At 42.4% G+C, this 19,054-nt stretch overlaps 1 protein-coding gene across 1 annotated transcript in view; it reads left to right on the forward strand.

Moving 5' to 3' along the window:
- The window catches only part of LOC120936835 (probable cation-transporting ATPase 13A4), a 177,865-nt gene that overhangs the window by 38,114 nt on the left and 120,697 nt on the right, over nt 1-19,054 (forward strand). Inside the window, exons 3-6 of the mRNA XM_040349541.1 lie at nt 289-408; nt 5,236-5,306; nt 5,389-5,469; nt 17,023-17,092. Of these exons, the coding sequence (XP_040205475.1) occupies nt 289-408; nt 5,236-5,306; nt 5,389-5,469; nt 17,023-17,092 (342 nt within the window). The remainder of the gene's footprint in view (nt 1-288; nt 409-5,235; nt 5,307-5,388; nt 5,470-17,022; nt 17,093-19,054) is intronic.

Here is a 19,054-nt window from a genome sequence, read left to right on the forward strand (position 1 = left end):
TGTGAATTCTGCAATGCAGCAGAGCCTACTCACAGGACATAATGAATCACAGAATTCAAGGAAGTAATTGTATGAGGATATTCACAAAGTAAGTTTGCAAACTTCAAGATTGTTTAGACTAGCAGGAGTAGGTTATAAATAATTTAAATACAATGTGGAAATTTATATATAATTTTACATTTTGACCACAGATACACTTTAATAAATGACTATAAAGCTGAAGTGAAATTGGTTTAGGGCATTCTTTACTACAGAACTAACGAATAGTATGGAATGTTTTTTCACCAGGATGAAATTAAGAAATACACAAAGAAGAAAGTGACATGGATACATGGATCAGATGTGTCCCATACTATATCTCAGCCTGATGATACATCACAAGAGAACTCCAAACTGCATGAACAGAAGGTGAGCAACTAAACAACCACATTTGAATGAATGCTAGCAGTCCTGCTTTATATTCCTGTGGTCCTGGATTTAATTCCCACCAGGTAGGCTGTCTACAGGAATCTTCCACAGGACGGTTAAAGGCTAAGTTCACCTTTCCCAGAAAATAGCCTATGCAGTCAAGGAGTCCCAAGAAATATAAAACATTGTGCAGCTTTGTTAAACAATCCTTTATTTTATTGTTTTATCTGTAGGCTATTTGGGTCCCCTCAGAAGCCTGGCTAAAAATCTTCTAGTTAGCAAGCCTCACAATCTGCATTGTTGCTAGGACATTTTTTGCTCCTGCAATGTTAGGAGTAAACATCTAAATTATTTTCACATCCTAGCAACAAGTTAGGATATACGGTTTGTTAACTAGGAGGTTTTTTAGCCAGGCTTCTGAGGAGACTCAAATAGCCTACTTAAAGTGGAGTTCTACCCAAAAGTGGAACTTTTGCTTAATTGCTTCCTCCCCCCCTCCGGTGTCACATTTGGCACCTTACGGAGGGAGGAAGGAACGGGGACCTGTTTTTGACAGGTCCCCTTCCCTACTTCCAGGAGATGGCACCGTCCCTTGGAATTTTGACCCCCCGCCCTCCACCTTCCTCTGAAGTTGGTCCAATCAGAAATCGCAGCATGTGCAGTAGGGAACCAGCCATAAAGCCAAAAGGCTTCACTGCAGGGTTCCCTTACCTGGAATGGTGGCGGCTGCACCTGACAGTCGATCCAAAGATTGTCTGGGGTGCCGACATCGTGGACTCCCTGGACAGGTAAGTGTCCATATAGTAAAAGTCAGCAGCTATTTTTTCCCTCAGGCAGACCTCTGTTTTAACTGCATGGGCTGTTTTATGGAAAATTTGAACTTAGATTTTAAGGCAAAGTTAAATGTGATTCACTACTGAAAACTATTAATTACAGGTACTTTCTTCATTTATCAAAATACATCGTTTTATTATTTAGTATGTAACTGGAAGAATAGTTCCTATTTAGTCACAAATTAGGTGACGTTTTTATTAGTTATAATGTACTTGATGAAAGCCAGCTAGACATAACATAGAGCGTGCCAAACTAAATCGGAGTTCATTACACTGTGATATAATTCCAAACATGCATAGGACCTTGGCCCTTGTTTTTGAGCTTTGAGATATGTCAGTGCTGTCTGATGGCCTTGGCCTTGATTTTGTTTCTACGTTACTAGAAATCCAAAATAATGCCCTGTACACACGATCGGTTCATCCGATGAAAAAGGTCTGATGGATTTTTTCATCAGATATCCGATGAAGCTGTCTTTCATCAGTCTTGCCTACACACCATCAGTTATGCTTCCGAGCATGCGTCGACTTGATTCTGAGCATGCGTTGATTTTTAACCGATGGATTTCCCCACAGACAATCGTTTTTTTTGTCTATCGTTTTTTTAACCATCAGATCATTTTAAAACAGGTTCTACGTTTTTTCACCGATGGGGGAAAAAAACTGATGGGGCCCACACACGATCGGTTTGTCTGATGAAAATGGTCCATTAGACCGTTTTCATCAGATGAACCGATCGTGTGTACGCGGCATAAGGGTTTTCTTTGCCCTATTACTTCCTATAAACCATACTGAATAATCAATACATTTTATTTATGTTTCTAACTTATAATATTTGCGCATCTACCGTCTTTACAGCTGTTGTCCGTTTAAATAAAGGCACACATGGTATTAACCACTTCAGCCCCGGACCATTTTGCTGGTCATTGACCGGGCCACTTTTTACGAGTCGGCACTGCTTCATTTTAACTGACATTTGCGCTCCCAAACAAAATTGACGTCCTTCTTTTCCCACAAATGGAGCTTTCTTTTGGTGGTATTTGATCACCTCTGCGGTTTTTATCTTTTGCGCTATAAACAAAAATAGAGCGACAATTTCGAAAAAAAAAAATATTTTTTACTTTTTGTTATAATAAATATCCCCCAAAAACATATAAAAAATATTTTTTTCCTCAGTTTGGGCCGGGCACTCGCATCAACACCAGGGGCGAGCAGGGGGAGTGCGCGCGCACCCCTAGTGGCCACAGAGCAACATCACATTATATTATGTGATTTTTTGCGCAGCCGAGCCAACCTGCCGCAGTAAAACTTTTTGAACCTTATGGAGGGTGTCAATGATGATTTTCTGCACAACTGTCAGGTCAGCAGTCTTTCCCATGATTGTGATTCTTACTGAACCAGACTGAGAGACCATTTTAAGGTTGCAGGTGTTATGGCTTAATAATCTGATTGGAGTGGGACACTTTGGGCCAGATCCACAAATAGCGGGCGTAACTTAACTTTTCCCATTTAAGTTACACTGCCGCAAACTGTCCAAGTTAGTGCCCGATCCACAAAGCACTTACCTAGAAATTTGCAGCTGTGTAACTTAAATCTGTCCGGCGCAAGGCGTGCCCAATCTAATGGGGCAAGTCCCATTTAAATTAGGCGCGCTCCCGCGCCAGACGTACTGCGCATGCTCCCGACGCGATTTTCCCGACGTGCTTTGCGCGGTTTTCCGTTGCGCCGGGTTTTGAGAATCGCGACGGGTGTAAAAGAAAAAAAAAGAGTTGCGGCGGGAAAATAAATTTTTTAAAAAAAATTGACAGCGACGCGGGAAAGAAGGGTCTACTTTTACATGGTGTACTAAGTTTACACTTTGTAAAAGCAGCCCTAATTTTGCGACGGCAAGCTAACACTTACGGAAAAAAAACAAAGGGAAAAAGCTTTGTGGATCTCCGTAAGTGCTAATTTGCATACCCGACGCCGAATTTCGACGAGAAATGCCCCCAGCGGCGGCCGAGGTACTGCATCCTGAGATCCGACAGTGTAAAACTACAGTATTACACCTGCCGGATCTTAGGAATATCTATGCGTAACTGATTCTGTGAATCAGTCGCATAGATAGAAACAGGGATACGACGGCGTATCAGTAGATACGCCTGCGTATCCCTTTTGTGGATCTGGCCCTTTGAACCTAGAATATTGCATCTTTTCACAATATTCTAATTTTCTGAGATTGTGGATTTGGGGTTTTCATGAGCTGTAAGCCATAATCATCACAATTATGACAAATCACAGCTTGAACTATATTGCTTTGCATGTAATTAGTCCATCTCATATATTCGTTTCACCTTTTAAGTTGCATTGGTGAAATAAATGAACTTTTGCACGATATTCAAATTTTTCGAGTTTCACCTGTACCTTTTAGTTCATTGAAAGTGGAACTGCAAGTAAGTTGTTAAGATATTTTAATGTTGGATATATCCCCACTGGGGAAAATCATCCTTTCTTCCTTACTTTGTGACTCTTGTCACTAAAACATTGAAATAAAATCCAAATATTGTTGTTTGTCATCAAAAGGAGGCAAGGGGAAATCTCTCAATGGTGACAGCTGTCAAATGTGGGATTTCCCTAGCTTTGGTGGGATCTCACTTTATTCTTATGACTCTGGGACAGAATGTAGAACGAAAGCTTCCCAATGGGGACGGGAACTATAAAAAACCTTCCCAAAGCTATCCAAAAGATGTAAAAAAGCTATGGTTTCCTTTTCGGAAACTGTGCAATTTGCAAAATGGAAACATTGCAGTGCCATATTGGTAATATTGTTGTTTCATTTTAGGCATTATTACAATTAATGCTACCCACTGGATGGAATTTTAAAAACATTTACCGTATGTGCTCTGTTCCATGTGGCAGTGTCCTGTCAACATGCCATTTGTTTGACAAACCCTTTCCTATTAGCCTAGAAAATGGCCACTATTGTTGTTTTTGACATTCAGCAACTATTGACTTCAATGTGGTTTGACACTCAAACTGTAGAAATGTTGACCAAACCGGTCTTGAATTAAGCCCAGGTAATTGTCATGTTGATGATGACCTCTGGATGTTAATAACCTTTAGAGAGACTAAGGCCCCGTACAGACGAGCGGACAGTCCGATGAAAACGGTCCGCCGGACCATTTTCTTCAGACATGTCCGCTTGGAGATTTCTGTCTGATGGTTGTACACACCATCAAACAGAAATCCGCGCGGACAGGATACGCGGTGACGTGGCCGCGCCGTCGCCGCGACGATGACACGGCGACGTGCGCCACCCTGGAAGGTCAATGCTTCCACGCATGCTTTGAATCACTTCGACGCATGCAAGGGCTTTCGGCCGAACGAACATGTCCGACGGACAGGTTTCCAGCGGACATGTTTCTTAGCATGCTAAGAAATTTTTGTCCGCTGGAAAACGGTCGGCTGGACAAATGTCCGCTGGAAAACAGTCCGATAGGCCTCGTACACATGACCGAACATGTCCGCTGAAACTGGTCCGTGGACCAGTTTCAGCGGACATGTTCGGTCATGTGTACGAGGCCTAATAGGCTACCTGAAGTTTGGTTGCCTGACATTTACTGAATCCACTTTAAAGTGTGTATACATAGGCTTTGTGTCAGTTGTACAATAGTTGCAGTCACAATCCATTGCAGATCAGCTACCTATTTGTTGTAGCTAATTCATAAGTAGTTACATAAAGTATATATCAAAGGTAAGGATGTTTAAATCAAGAGGTGTGCTGAATATTAAGGATCAAGCAACTTAGGAAACAAGGTCAAAGTAATTTATGGATTGTATCATTCTCTGCAGACTGAGCTCAGTGTTCAAACTGAGTCACAAGTTTTTCTCTCTAAAAGCATATACAACAATATAGGGCTAGAGTTTATATGTTTTAAGTATTTATATCACTGTTGTACTATTTACAAGCTACCTATATTTTCCTGAGTATTATACTTATTTTTGAATAACTTTGCAGGTGCGTTGCATCAGGGTACAAAAAACCCGCTATGTTTGGAATACATTAGAAGCCAGGTTTCAGAAAGCTGGGTAAGATTATATTCATTGTGGTGTTTTTGTCAACAACATCTTTTTTGAATCAAGTAAAAATGTGTTTTCTCATTTGGTTTAGAGTCCTGGAAGAAAACCTGTCATGTTCTGGTATTCATAAAAAATATAGAATGGGTTTAAGTCACGAGGAACAGCATTCCAGGTATGTTTATTTTTGGACAGTGCAAAGGGTTAGAATCACTGCCAAGTTTTTATTGCCGTCTATGTCCCAAAGGTTTTGCATATATGACCATTGTCATTGGGAAAGGACATGAAAAGAAATTCAAAATGTTATAGTTATTCACAGAAAAGAGATAACGGCAAATCTTCTAATGGGATAACCTGTACCAGAGACAACTGTCTAAGGAGAGAATTATCCTCCCTTTAGGAGATCCTCCATTTAGGAGATTTCCTTTAACTTCCTGCTATGTCCCTGGGAAGGGAAATAAAGGGACATTTTCAAAGTGCGTGCAGACAGCTAAATAAATAATTTGGCCTTCCCTACTCCAAAAAAATGACTATAGAAACACTGTAACATGGTCACTCTAATTCTAGTCCCTTATTGTTTTTCTGTACATTTTAAATGACAGGGTCTCTAACTACAAGTACATGATCCCTAAGTACAAAGTACATTCACATTACATTTTATGAGTAAAACATTTCATGAAAATTTTCATTGTATAGTATTAAAAGTTCTGCAACAGTTCTTGTGGTAACCTTACTGAAAATCTCCTTAGCAGCTAACATTTTCGAATTACCGTGTTTCCAGAAAAAATATTGGTGTGAGTGTTTTCAATTAAATTGTTGAATGACAATCAAATCACCTATGCAGTAAAATAATTTTCAATGATAACATACCATGGACTTTAAAAACTTGGACCTGTCTTTGGAAATCAGCGAGAGTTGGCAAGTACATATGTATACATAGTATGCTGTGTACAGAAGCTATTTCATCACTCCTGCCTCGAACATCATAGATAAATCATTTACCACAGACACAAACAACAGATTTACCTTAGATCACTATAACACTTAATACTTCATTTTTATTTAGTAAATAAGTGACATGGTTTGGATAACTACCTAACCTAATCACATGCCACCATACCTTAAAAGACATAAAGGCATCATATCTTGTTTAAGTATATCTAAAGCCAAAACTCCTTTTGCCTTTTGGACAGACAAGGGAAGGGTTAAAACTGACAGTTGTTTGTTAGCGCTCAAGTGCAATGCTTCAGCCAATCAGGGCTTAGAATGTACTGTGCAGCGCCGATGCTCGGCCTGAACTGTATGCTTATTACTCATTTTGGATTAGTCCTTACTTGCATTTTCAGTGACATTGTTAATCAACACAATTACAGAGAGATATTCTTCTTACCGGGAATTTAGACAGCTATAAACATATGATAGACAAAAAGGAAAAGGTCTGGTGTCACCTGCAAACCACCTCCATCCCAATATATGCAACAAAAAACAGACGATCGCTTCGGGACTTTAAATGAGGTGAATGGGGTTAGCCTATAGGGATGAGCTTCGAGTTTGAGTCAAACTCATGTTCGACTCGAACATTGCCTGTTCGGCGAACAGCAAACAATTTGGGGTGTTCGCGGCAAATTCCAAAAGCCACGGAACACCCTGTTAAAATCTATGGGAGAAATCTAAAGTGCTAATTTTAAAGGCTAATATGCAAGTTATTGTCCTAAAAAGTGTTTGGGGACCTGGGTCCTGCCCCAGGGGACATGTATCAATGCAAAAAAAGTTTTAAAAACTTCAGTTTTTTCGGGAGCAGTGATTTTAATAATGCTTAAAGTGAAACAATAAACATGAAATATTACTTTAAATTTCATACCTAGGGGGGTGTATAGTATGCCTGTGAAGCAGCGCATGTTTCCCGTGCTTAGAACTGCCTCTGCACAAAGTTTAATTTCTGAAGGAAAAAAATAAATTTAAAATCACTCGCGGCTATAATGAATTGTCGATCAGTGCTATAAAAATGCATTGTTTTACTATAAAAATGCCACTGGCAGGGAAGGGGTTAACACTAGGGGGTGAGGAAGAGGTTAATTATGTTCCCTGTGTGTGTTCTAACTGAAGGGGGGGTGGGACTGACTTGGGGAAATAAAAGATTGCTGGTCATACATTGTATGAACAGACAATCAGGCATTTCTCCCCCTGACAGGACCGGGAGCTGTGTGTTTACACACACAGCTCCCGGTTCTCGCTCTATAATGAGCGATCGTGGGTGCCTGGCGGTGATAGTGCCTGCCTGGCACACGCATCGGGACCAGGGGCGAGCGGGGAGTGAGCGCATCAGGCGGCACGCACGCGACCCTATTGGCTGAATCGCGAGATGACGTATAGCTACGTGATCTTGCGCAGCCGACCTGCCGCTGTATAACTGTGGCGGCTGGTTGGCAAGCAGTTAAGGGGAACCCGCCGTCAATTTGATTAAAAAAATGACGTGGGGTTCCCCCCAAATATCCATTCCCGACCCTTCAGGTCTGGTTTAGATTTTAAGGGGAACTCCACCCTAAATTAAAAAAAAATGGCGTGGAGTTCCCCCAAAAATCCACACCAGACCCCTTATCCGAGCACGCAACCTGGCCAGCCGCAGGAAAATAGGGGGGGACGAGAGAGCGCCCCCCCTCCTGAACTGTACCAGGTCACATGCCCTCAACATTGGGAGGATGCTTTGGGGGTCTGTGACCCCTCAAAGCATCATGTCCCCATGTTGATGGGGACAAGGGCCTCATCCCTGCAAATAGTCCTTTTTTTTTAAAAATAAATAAAAATCGTCTGTATCCTGTGACGGTTGATCTCCTCTCCGCCAGGGTCCAGCTATGAGATTTTTTTTTTTTTAATGACTTTTCTCTGAAGTGCCAGGAGCCGAAAATTCATTTTAAATGACTTAAATGACTTTTTTTCCTTCAGAAATTACACTTTGTGCAGGGACAGTTCTAAGCCCGGGAATCAAGCGCTACTTCACAGGCATACTATACACCCCCCCCCTAGGTACGAAGTTTAAAGGAATATTTCACTTTTATTGTTTCACTTTAAGCATTATTAAATTCACTGCTCCTGAAAAAACAGATTTTTGCATTGATACATGTCCCCTGGGGCAGGACCCAGGTCCCCAAACACTTTTTTTTAGGAATAACTTTCATATTAGCCTTTAAAATTAGCACTTTAGATTTCAAACGTTCAAGTCCCATAGACTTTCTAAATTTCACACAAACTTTTGGTCTGTTCGCAGGTTCTGGTGGGAACCGAACGGGGGGGTGTTCGGCTCATCCCTATTAGCCAACAATTGACAGAGTAAATGCAGTCTCAAAATGTATTGAAATTGTCATGCAAACATAAACATGAATCATAGCCAAGCCACTGAAATTATACATTCAGTAAAAAATGTCATTACACATATCATGGTATAAAACTGAGGAGGCAGAGGCAAAAACAAACCCAACAGAGCACAAACGGGGGGCAGACATGGCCGGGGGTGGGGGAATGTGTCACCAAAGATCTCCCAGTATCTCCCATTACAAATGTCAACTGAAACATAAATACATACAGCTAGGTCCATATATATTTGGACACAGGCACAATTTTATTTTTTCCAGGTGTTTAGCAAAACATATTCAAGCTATAGTTATATAATGGATATGGGCTGAAACTTCACACTCTCAGGTTTAATTTTAGGCTATGTACATTCAGATCGGATGAAGGGTTAAGGAATTACAGCTCTTAATAGCCAGCACCCTTTTTCAAGGGGTCAAAAGTAATTGGACAATTGAATTAAAAGCTGTTTTATGGACAGGTGGGGGCTACTCCTTCTTTTTTTCTTCATCAATTAAGCAGGTAAAAGGTCTGGAGTTGACTCTAAGTGTGGTATTTGCATTTGGAATCTGTTGCTGTGAACCTACATCATGCTTTCAAAGGAGCTGTCCATGCAATTGAAACGAGAGTGATAGCAGCAACATTAGGAGTGGCAAAATCAACAGTTTTGTACATTCTGAGGAAAGAAGAACGCACTGATGAGCTCAGCAACATCAAAAAAGGCCTGGACGTACATGGAAGAAAACAGTGGTGGATGATCACAGGATCCTCTCTATGGTAAAAAAAACTCATTTACAACATCCAAACAAGTGAAGGACACTCTCTAGGAGGTGGGCGTATCATTGTCCAAGTCTACAATCAAGAGAAGACTTCATGAGAGCAAATACACAAATACAGAGGGTTCACCACAAGGTGCAAATCATTCATAAGCCTGAAGAATAGAAAAGACTTTGCCCAAAACAATCTAAAAAAGCCAGACCAGTCCTGGAAAAGCATTCTTTGGACGGATGAAATAAAAATAACCTGTACCAGAATGACGGGAAGAAAAAGAAGTGGAGAAGGCTTGGAACAGAAACATGATCAAAAGCACACAACGTAATCTGTAACACATGGTGGAGGCAGTGTGATGGCATGGGCATGCATGGCTTTCAGTGGCACTGGGTCATTGGTGTTTATTGATGATGTGACAGAAGATAGAAGCAGCCAAATAATTCTGTGGTATTTAGAGATATACTATCAGCCCAGATTCAGCCAAATGCAGCAAAGTTGATTAGACGGCAGTTCACAGTGCAGATGGACAATGATCCAAAAAGAAGTGGAATATGCTGCAATGGCCAAGTCAATCATGTGATCTTAACCCAATTGAGCATGCATTTCACTTGCTGAAGGCAAAACTAAAGGCAGAAAGACCCACAAACAAAGAACAACTGAAAACAGCTGCAGTTAAAGCCTGGCAAAGCATCAGAAAAGAGGAAACCTGGTCTTTGGTAATTTCATGGGTTCCAGACTTCAGGCAGTCATTGCCAGTAAAGGGTTATCAACAAAATATTAAAATAGAACACCTCTAAATCTATGGACCGATCCGGGTAGCTGTCACCGGGAACACAGTGACCCTGAGACCGAAAGGACATGCTAGAATATGGACCAGAAGGCTGCTGCAAGTAAGGGCAGAACACTTTTGATTTGCAGTTAATCAACGATACTCGTTGTGTCGTTGGCACGTCGTTGATTGGCTATAAATAGAAAGAGTTCTGCGCTTACTTGCAGCAGCCTTCCAGTCCATAGTCTAGCATGTCCTTTCAGTCTCAGGGGTCACTGTGTGCCCAGTGACAGCTACCTGGATTGGTCCATAGATTTAGAGGCTCTGAGGTGGGCAAAGTGCCATTGTTTAGAAGTTGCCATAATCAAAGATGGAGGCAGAAGTAGCACAGTAAGGGCAAAAGAGAGAACGATTGGGAGAGTTTTTTGGGATTGACTACAGTCTGGATATGGAGGACGATTGAATATACTACTTTGTCAGTGCCTGATAAACTCAACAGGGGTGTGTGACACACAGTAGAAGCCACTTGCAGTGGAGAGCACCTCGTAGTCTAGAAGCACGTGTGGGTTTACCTGGACTTTGACACATCTTCTATCTTCCATTGCTCTTGTGAGCTATAAGAAAGAATAGTCACGTTAGAGGAGTGACAATTAGTGCTGCTTTAGTAATTTGCAAGACTTTGAGGACTTGTTGTTTTACTATTTAGGTCAAATGAACTGCCTGAAGAGCTCAGAGACAGAATTGTGGCAAGGCACAGATTTGGCCAAGGTTACAAAAAATATCTGCTGCACTTAAGGTTCCTAAGAGCACAGTGGCCTCCATAATCCTTAAATGGAAGACGTTTGGAACGACCAGAACCCTTCCTAGAGCTTGCTGTCTGGCCAAACTGAGCTATCGGGGGAGAAGAGCCTTGATGAGAGAGGTAAAGAAGAACCCAAAAGATCACTGTGGCTGAGCTCCAGAGATGCAGTCGGGAGATGGGAGAAAGTTGTAGAAAGTCAACTATCACTGCAGCGCTCCACCAGTCGGGCTTTATGGCAGAGTGGCCTCTCCTCAGTGCAAGACACATGAAAGCCTGTATGGAGTTTGCTAAAAAAAACACCTGAAGGACTCCAAGATGGTGAGAAATAAGATTCTCTGGTCTGATGAGACCAAGATAGAACTTTTTGGATGACTGGTTGCAATCGAGGGGAAGATGAATGCGGTCAAGTACAGGGATATCCTGGACGAAAACCTTCTCCAGAGTGCTCAGGACCTCAGACTGGGCCGAAGGTTTACCTTCCAACAAGACAATGACCCTAAGCACACAGCTAAAATAAAGAAGGAGTGGCTTCACAACAACTCCGTGACTGTTCTTGAATGACCCAGCCGGAGCCCTGACTTAAACCCAATTGAGCATCTCTGGAGAGACCTAAAAATGGCTGTCCATCAACGTTTTCCATCCAACCTGACAGAACTGGAGAGGATCTGCAAGGAGGAATGGCAGAAGATCCCCAAATCCAAGTGTGGAAAACTTGTTGCATCTTTCCCAAAATTAGATCAAAAGGTTGCTTCTACTAAATACTGAGCAAAGGGTCTGAATACTTAGGACCATGTGATATTTCATTTATTTTTATTTTTTTATAAATCTACAAAAATGTCAACTATTCTGTTTTTCCGTCAATATGGGGTGCTGTGTGTACATTAATGAGGAAAAAATGAACTTAAATTAACTTAAATGATTTTAGCAAATGACTGCAATATAACGAAGAGTGAAAAATTTAAGGGGATCTTAATACTTTCCGTACCCACTGTATGTGTGTGTGTGTGTGTGTGTGTATATATATATATATATATATATATATATATATATATATATATATATATATATATATATATTAGTGTGTGTGTATGAATCAATGTTGTTCAAAGCTAGATGGACTTGGAAATTCGAAGACAGTGAAATGAGATGGATGTATAGTGGTGTGTGCATGGATGAACCATGAGAGTGAACATAATAATGTGTGAAACAATATTTATGGCAGACCATGCTAAAATTGAGTGCTCGAATGTGAAAGGAGTGAATGGATGATTAGCATCCATCAAGGAGTGTGGACTCACCTTGAATGAAGTGAAACGGCTGCATGTGAGGGAAACAGGAAACAGGAAGTGACAAACAGATCCCAGCTATGACTAGCCCTCAATTTACGGTATATACCCAGAGGGCCCAGTGAGCTCCACCTCCAATGCCATGTGTGTGACAAGGCACGCAAACGTGAATGTCGCTCACTGCCAAATGGGGAAGCGCCTGCACAGACGCCCCCAAGTTACACATGCTGACATTCCACGCAATAACGAGCTGATGCTGCAACCACGGACCTTGCACGGTAGGCATAGTCACATTGCGCCAATGTGTAGGTGGCCTCGCCTGTCCAGACAGGGCAGGGGGGAAAGCAGGAAGTATTAAAACCTCCCTTGTACACATCACAGCTCCCGAGCCAGACGATAACCAACGCCACCAACAGGGAACAGCACCAAGAACCTAGATCAGCCCATGGGAGATGTGGTACCTGAGTGTTGGACAAAATGTCTGAAAGGGCTACAAAATAGAATAATTGTCACCGTTATTTTACCAGCACTGCCTTAACCTTCTTGGGCATGAAGTTCACCAGAGCTTCACAGGTTGCCACTGGAGTCCTCTTCCACTTCTCCATGACGACATCACAGAGCTGATGGATGTTAGAGACCTTCACCTTCCATTTGAGGATGCCCCACAGATGCTCAATAGGGTTTAAGACTGGAGAAATGCTTGGTCAGTCCATTACTTTTACCCTCAGCTTCTTTAGCAAGGCAGTGGTTATCTTGTAGGTGTGTTTTGGGAGGCTTGATTGACAATGGATGTACATCGCTGGACACTTTTTTTCCTTTTGAAAAAAAGGAATTGTCAAAAACATTTTTTTGTAGTTTTGCCTTTTTGACACTTTTTTTTTGTGAATGGGTAGGGGTACCCCTATCCATTTACATTGGGGGGCCGGGATCTGGGGGCCCCCTTGTTCAAAGGGAAGTAAACCCTGATGGGTTTTACTTCCTCTTTAGTCCGCTGCAAAGCCTGCAAATGAAAACCATATGGGCTGGTTGATTTTTTTTCCCTCTTTTTCTCTGACACTTTTTAAACCGCTTTTTTCTTTTCCCTTTCTGCTAATGAAGGGGAGGGTTTAATTGTTCACAGGTGTGTGTTTGTTCACAGGCGTTCAGAGGTGAGTATTAAAGTGTCTGTACAAACTCCCATATGAGCTGGCTCCCAGTTGATGGTGGCTTCACATGTGGATTCTCTGACCAGAAGTGCATTCTTAGAACAAAAGTGCCTGACCAAGAACAAGCTTGAAGCTAGGATCCCTAGTACCCCCCCCAGTTACCCCTGAGCCTCCTGTCGCAGATGCTGCAGTCCCCCAGACTCATAGCCCCTGGCTTGGGCCTGATCTCAGCTGGTGGCCATCTTGGTACACCTAGACTTTGTGTCATTTTTTTCTCCTGACTTCAGGCTTGAGTCTGAAAGCGAGACTCTTCCCCAGGGCAAGAACTGCATTCCAGTAGCTACCGGCGCACGCTTCCTAGGAGTAGGACCTGTGGCCCATGGGATGTAGATAGGTAGGGCCCCCCCACCCTCCAGCCTCCTGACTTCAGGCTTGTGTCTGAAAGCGAGACTCTTCCCCAGGGCAAGAACTGCATTCCAGTAGCTACCGGCGCACGCTTCCTAGGAGTAGGACGTGTGGCCCATGGGATGTAGATAGGTAGGGCCCCCCCTGCCACGTCGCCACGGCCGAGTGGCCCCCCGCACCTCCCCACCAGGTACCAGCGTGCTACCCCCTGTAATTGGGTCACCTACCGCTCTCTCCTGACTCAAGCCACAATGCAATAACTACAAGTTGGTAAACCCCCCCTGCCCCCCCTCGAAGTCACCACCTTGGCTCTTTGCAGCATTTTGATTCAGGGCCATGTCCGATCGCCCCGTGGGGGTCAGGAAGGAATTTTTTCCCCCCGTCACGGCACATTGGCTTAGCTCGGACAGGGTTTTTTCGCCTTCCTCTGGATCAAAAATCAGGGAGCTGGGATTCTGTGAATCATCACTCCCAGCACTACTGCAAAGCCCCCCCCCCCCTTATAGGCATTCTGCCCCCAGTGCGTCAGTGACTATGGCAAAACTAAGGTACTCGCCAGCAACTATTTGGGGACTAAAGCCATTGGCCTCAAAATTTGCGGCCAACACCAAAAAAGTCTTAAGGACTGAACAACTGTGGAGAATCGATCGACAGTCAAACACAACACCTGCCTAGCCAAACCAAAGCCCATATCATGCGCTCTGGTCAATACAAGATCAGCAGTAAGACACCGAATAGAAATTCATGATCTCATCCTACAATGCGATTTAGACTGTCTCTTTATTACCGAAAGCTGTCTCACAGCTGACTGTAACACCATTCTCAACGAACTGGTGCCTGAGAACTATCGCACAATAACAGAAAACAGAATAGGACAAAGAGGAGGAGGCCTGGCAGTGATCCATAAAAGTTCCCTCTCGATCACTAAACCAGTCCTTCAGAACACACTTCCATTCATGGAATCTCTCTCCCTACAACTTCAAACAAATTCACAGGAGACTGTCCATATCCTTCTCTGCTATAGACCACCGGGTCCAAAATCGCAGTTTCTCACATCTTTGACAGAATTTCTGTTCACTTATACACTAAACAGCAAACATTTTTTGCTGCTTGGGGATCTCAACCTTTGGGCCAACTACTCACAGGATCCCGTGGCCATCGCCTGCATTGACCACTTGGAAGGACTAGGTCTGCAGCAACTAGTATGTGGGCCCACACATGCTTCTGGGCACACCCTCGATCTTATTTTCAGACAAAATCTGGAAGTAAAAATTCTGGAAAATGAGTCATTACCATGGACAGACCACCATGTAATCAAATTTATGATTACCAAAAATACCCCTTTAACAAAAACGCCGAAACCAGTGACAAGGCACTGGACCAGATCTCAGAAAAAGCTCCATTCGGAGCTCTTCAAAACAATACTAGGAAATAAAATAAAAACGATCCCTTCACATCAATCAGCCACTGAAACCCTGGATGCCATAAACACAGCTCTACTGCAGTCAGCCGACTTGGTAGCGCCTAAACGTAAAACCTGTATCCGTAAATACAACTCCAGTTGGTTTAACGACCAGCTATTGTCCCTTAAGCAAGAACATAGAAGAGCGGAAGCAGCTTGGAAAAGAAGAACCACAGACGAAAACCGCGCCATGTACAACGAAACAACAAAGAAATACCACAAAGAAATTTTCCTAGCCAAAAAAAAAATTCTCCAAGATCATCACCAATGCCCTAAACCGTCCTCGCAAACTCTTCAAGTTGGTTAGTCAGTCCATGAACCCAGCCTGTCTTGAAGCCCCCAATTCTGATACCCCCCAATTCTGATACCCAAGAACTTTGCAATGAATTATCGGACCATTTCGTGAACAAAATTGAAAGGATCCGCGTAAGCATTCTGCAAAACAGTATCCCCCTCAACCCCCTCAGCAGTCCCCAGCCCAATCACCACAGGAATCAGGCCCAAGTAACAATGTTTACTCTAAAACCCGTCTCATTAGCATGGCTCACGCCCACTTCCACCTACGACGGCTTACGCAAAGGAAACCCAACGCAGTTTGGGCAGCGGAGGCTTTGTGAATTTGGTGCGTGCCTCTCTGCCCTGCGTCAGCGTAGCGTATATTAGATACGCTACGCCGGCATAAATATGTGCCGATGTATGTGAATCCAGGCCACAATCTCTAACACTCATATTAAACTCTGGAACTGGAATGTCCTAAATACACAAGCCATTGTACCTGTGACAATGTCTTCTGTATCACTGAAATTGCATTTATTTTGGTGTTAATAGCGTTAATTACATATTTTTTATACATTTTAATAGTGAATTAGGTTCAATAGACAAACAATATAAGTGACGGTTCACACTACAGCAACTTGGGATTCGACATGTGTCGCCCCCAAGTCGCCCGACATGAGAAATTCCATTGAAGTGAATGAGAGCCAGCTTAATGTACACTACTGAAGTTGCTCCGACTTCAGAAAAGGTTCCTGTACTACTTCAAGGTGACTTCTAGGCAACGTGTACCCATACATTTCAATGGAAGTTGCCTCCAAAGTCAGATCACATCTTAACTGAGGCAACTTTACAGGAAAAGAAAATAGTTTACTCAGGCAAACCCCTCCCTCCCACAGAGCTGATTATTCTGTGATTGGCCACAGCCAAAGTCGCCTGTCCTGGAGGCAACTTCAAGTCGCATTGTAAGTTGCTCCAAGTCGCGCTGAAGACGCCTTGCAAAGTCGCGCTGTATGTCGGGTTGCCCCTGTGTGAACCGGCACTAATTGGGTTGATCCTTTCTTGTGTATTAAATATCAACAAACAATTTAGTCTGGTTAAAGTGGATCACTAAGGTGAACTCATACCTTGTAAGAATAAGGTCAGGTTAATAACCCAGGTGTCATAATTCTTTAACTTCTGGGTCACTGACATACAAACCTTAGACAGAGAAATGTACAGCAGCTAACTGACCAGTCTGTTGGTTTCAAATATTGCCTGTAGTTCTTTTCCATGATGAACATACATACTAATCAAAGATAATGTATACTGGGATGTGTAGTTGCAAGATCATGACAGAAATTAGACATATGCTGATATACAAAACAGCATAATTTAAAGTTTTATTGATAGAACTGTTTTATGCAAGTTATTTTGTTTATTGCTTTTGTTGCTTTCTTTTTCATTACTTTCCTATTTTTAAACTTGTAGGCAACAGTTGTGTGGACCAAACACAATAGAAGTAGAAATTACTCCAATATGGAAGCTTTTATTTAAGGAGGTAACAGCACTAATCTATTCTGTTTTTGTTTTTCGTATGGATGCTTCATGAGAGTCAGCAGTAGATACTCTAAAGAGCAACCAATTCATCTGCAACTCCTTGACCATGCCACATTCCATATTGTTATTATTCGGTTGGAAAAGGATACAATGAATGTAGTTTATTTAGTAGTTTATAGAGCATTACGAATTTCTTGTTCAAATAATGTTTTTTTTTTAAACAATTGAGTTTATTGTACAAAAAGGTACATAACATAAAGGAGTTGGAAAAAGTCATATGTCCTAAATATGTCAACAAATATTCATCAATAGATTCAAGTTTTAAACACTAGTATCACTTTTTACATTAGGAGGAAATAAATGAATGATCAGATAAGATACATGTGTGGTTTCATACAATAAAAGGGTGTTTAAAGTAGTATGTGAAAGGAAAGAAAAGAGAAAAAACAAACAAACAATAAAAGCAGTAGCTACTTAAAGTACTTTGAAGGGTAAAGAAACAGGACCACAGTTATTGCGGTAGTCACATTGATCACAGGCTATGGCTTACCAACAAAGGCAGTTAGGTGTCCATCTTTATATATATATATATATATATATATATATATATATATATATAAAAGGGTGAAGCTATACCACGGTTGCCAGGTTGTATGGTAATTCATTAATCTGTTATCTGACATGCTTAGAGTTTTTGACATCTAGTAAACCCCATCAACTTCCCGTAACCAGTCCTTTATGGAGGGAGTGGAGGTTTGTTTCCAGTACTTCGGGATCAAAATGTTGTCTGCATTTAAGGCCCCATACTCACGACCAAACATGTCTGCTGAAACTGGTCCGCAGGCCAGTTTCAGCAGACATGTTTGGTCGTGTGTGGGCGCGAGCGGGCCGAATTCCAGCAAACATTTGCCCGCCGGGCCTTTTCCCAGCGGACAAATATTCCTGGACTTGTTTTAAAACAGTCCGCTGGAATCCTGCCCGCTCGGACATGTACGGTCGTCAGTACAGACCTACCGTACATGTCCAGGCGCCCGCCGTCCCTCGCATGCGTCGAATGACTTCGACGCATGCGTGGAAGCATTTTAAAGGCGGGCCGCCCACGTCGCTGCGTCATTGTCGCGGCGACACCGCGTCATCGACGCGGCGACACCGCGGACACGCCCCGCGTATTGTTTACGCGCGGACTTCTGTACGATGGTGTGTACAACCATCGTACAGAAGCCCTCTGGCAGACATGTATGGTGAAAACGGTCCGACGGACCGCTTTCACCATACATGTTTGTCCGTGTGTACCCGACCTAAGAGGTGTCTCAATAGGTTCTCTTTATATTGTTTCATAGTATGAGGAGATGTTTAACAGACAATAAGCAGGAGTGAGCTTTACTATTGTTTTAGTAATATTGTAAATTAAATTACATACTTGATTTGATTCCAGAAACTGGTTAACTGTGGACATTGCCACCATACTATAGTGGAGCATCGTTCTTTTATCCTGTTCACATCTCCAGCATTCGTCACTTGTGTTTGGAAACCATCTCTTTAGCTTTTCTGGTGTGACATACCAATGAGTTAGAATTTTTTAAGAAGTTTCTTGCATTCTTGTGCTGATGGAGCATTTACGTGCTGAAGAACAAGCTTTGGACCACTGTTCTTCCGTGAATTTCATGTCAAGCTCTTTTTCTCCCAGAGAGTTTTGAAGTTAACTGGGGTCTCATTGTGCTCCAGTTGAAGCCAAGAGTAAGCCAGAGAGGGTGTTTTACGAATTTCAGAACCCCTGAGACACTCCTCTTCTAATTGCGTACGTCGGTTAGAAAATTGGGATTTCTGTTTACGAGTAGAAGTTCTGGAGTTAAAAGTATGTCCAGTATGAAATACCAATATTTCCATATAATTCTTCCAGTTCTCCTTTATGTTTAATACCACTCCCCCCCCTGTAAACAATGAAACAATTAGGGTGGTACCT

Source organism: Rana temporaria, chromosome 4 (genome assembly GCF_905171775.1).
Source record: "Rana temporaria chromosome 4, aRanTem1.1, whole genome shotgun sequence".
NCBI lineage: Eukaryota > Metazoa > Chordata > Amphibia > Anura > Ranidae > Rana > Rana temporaria.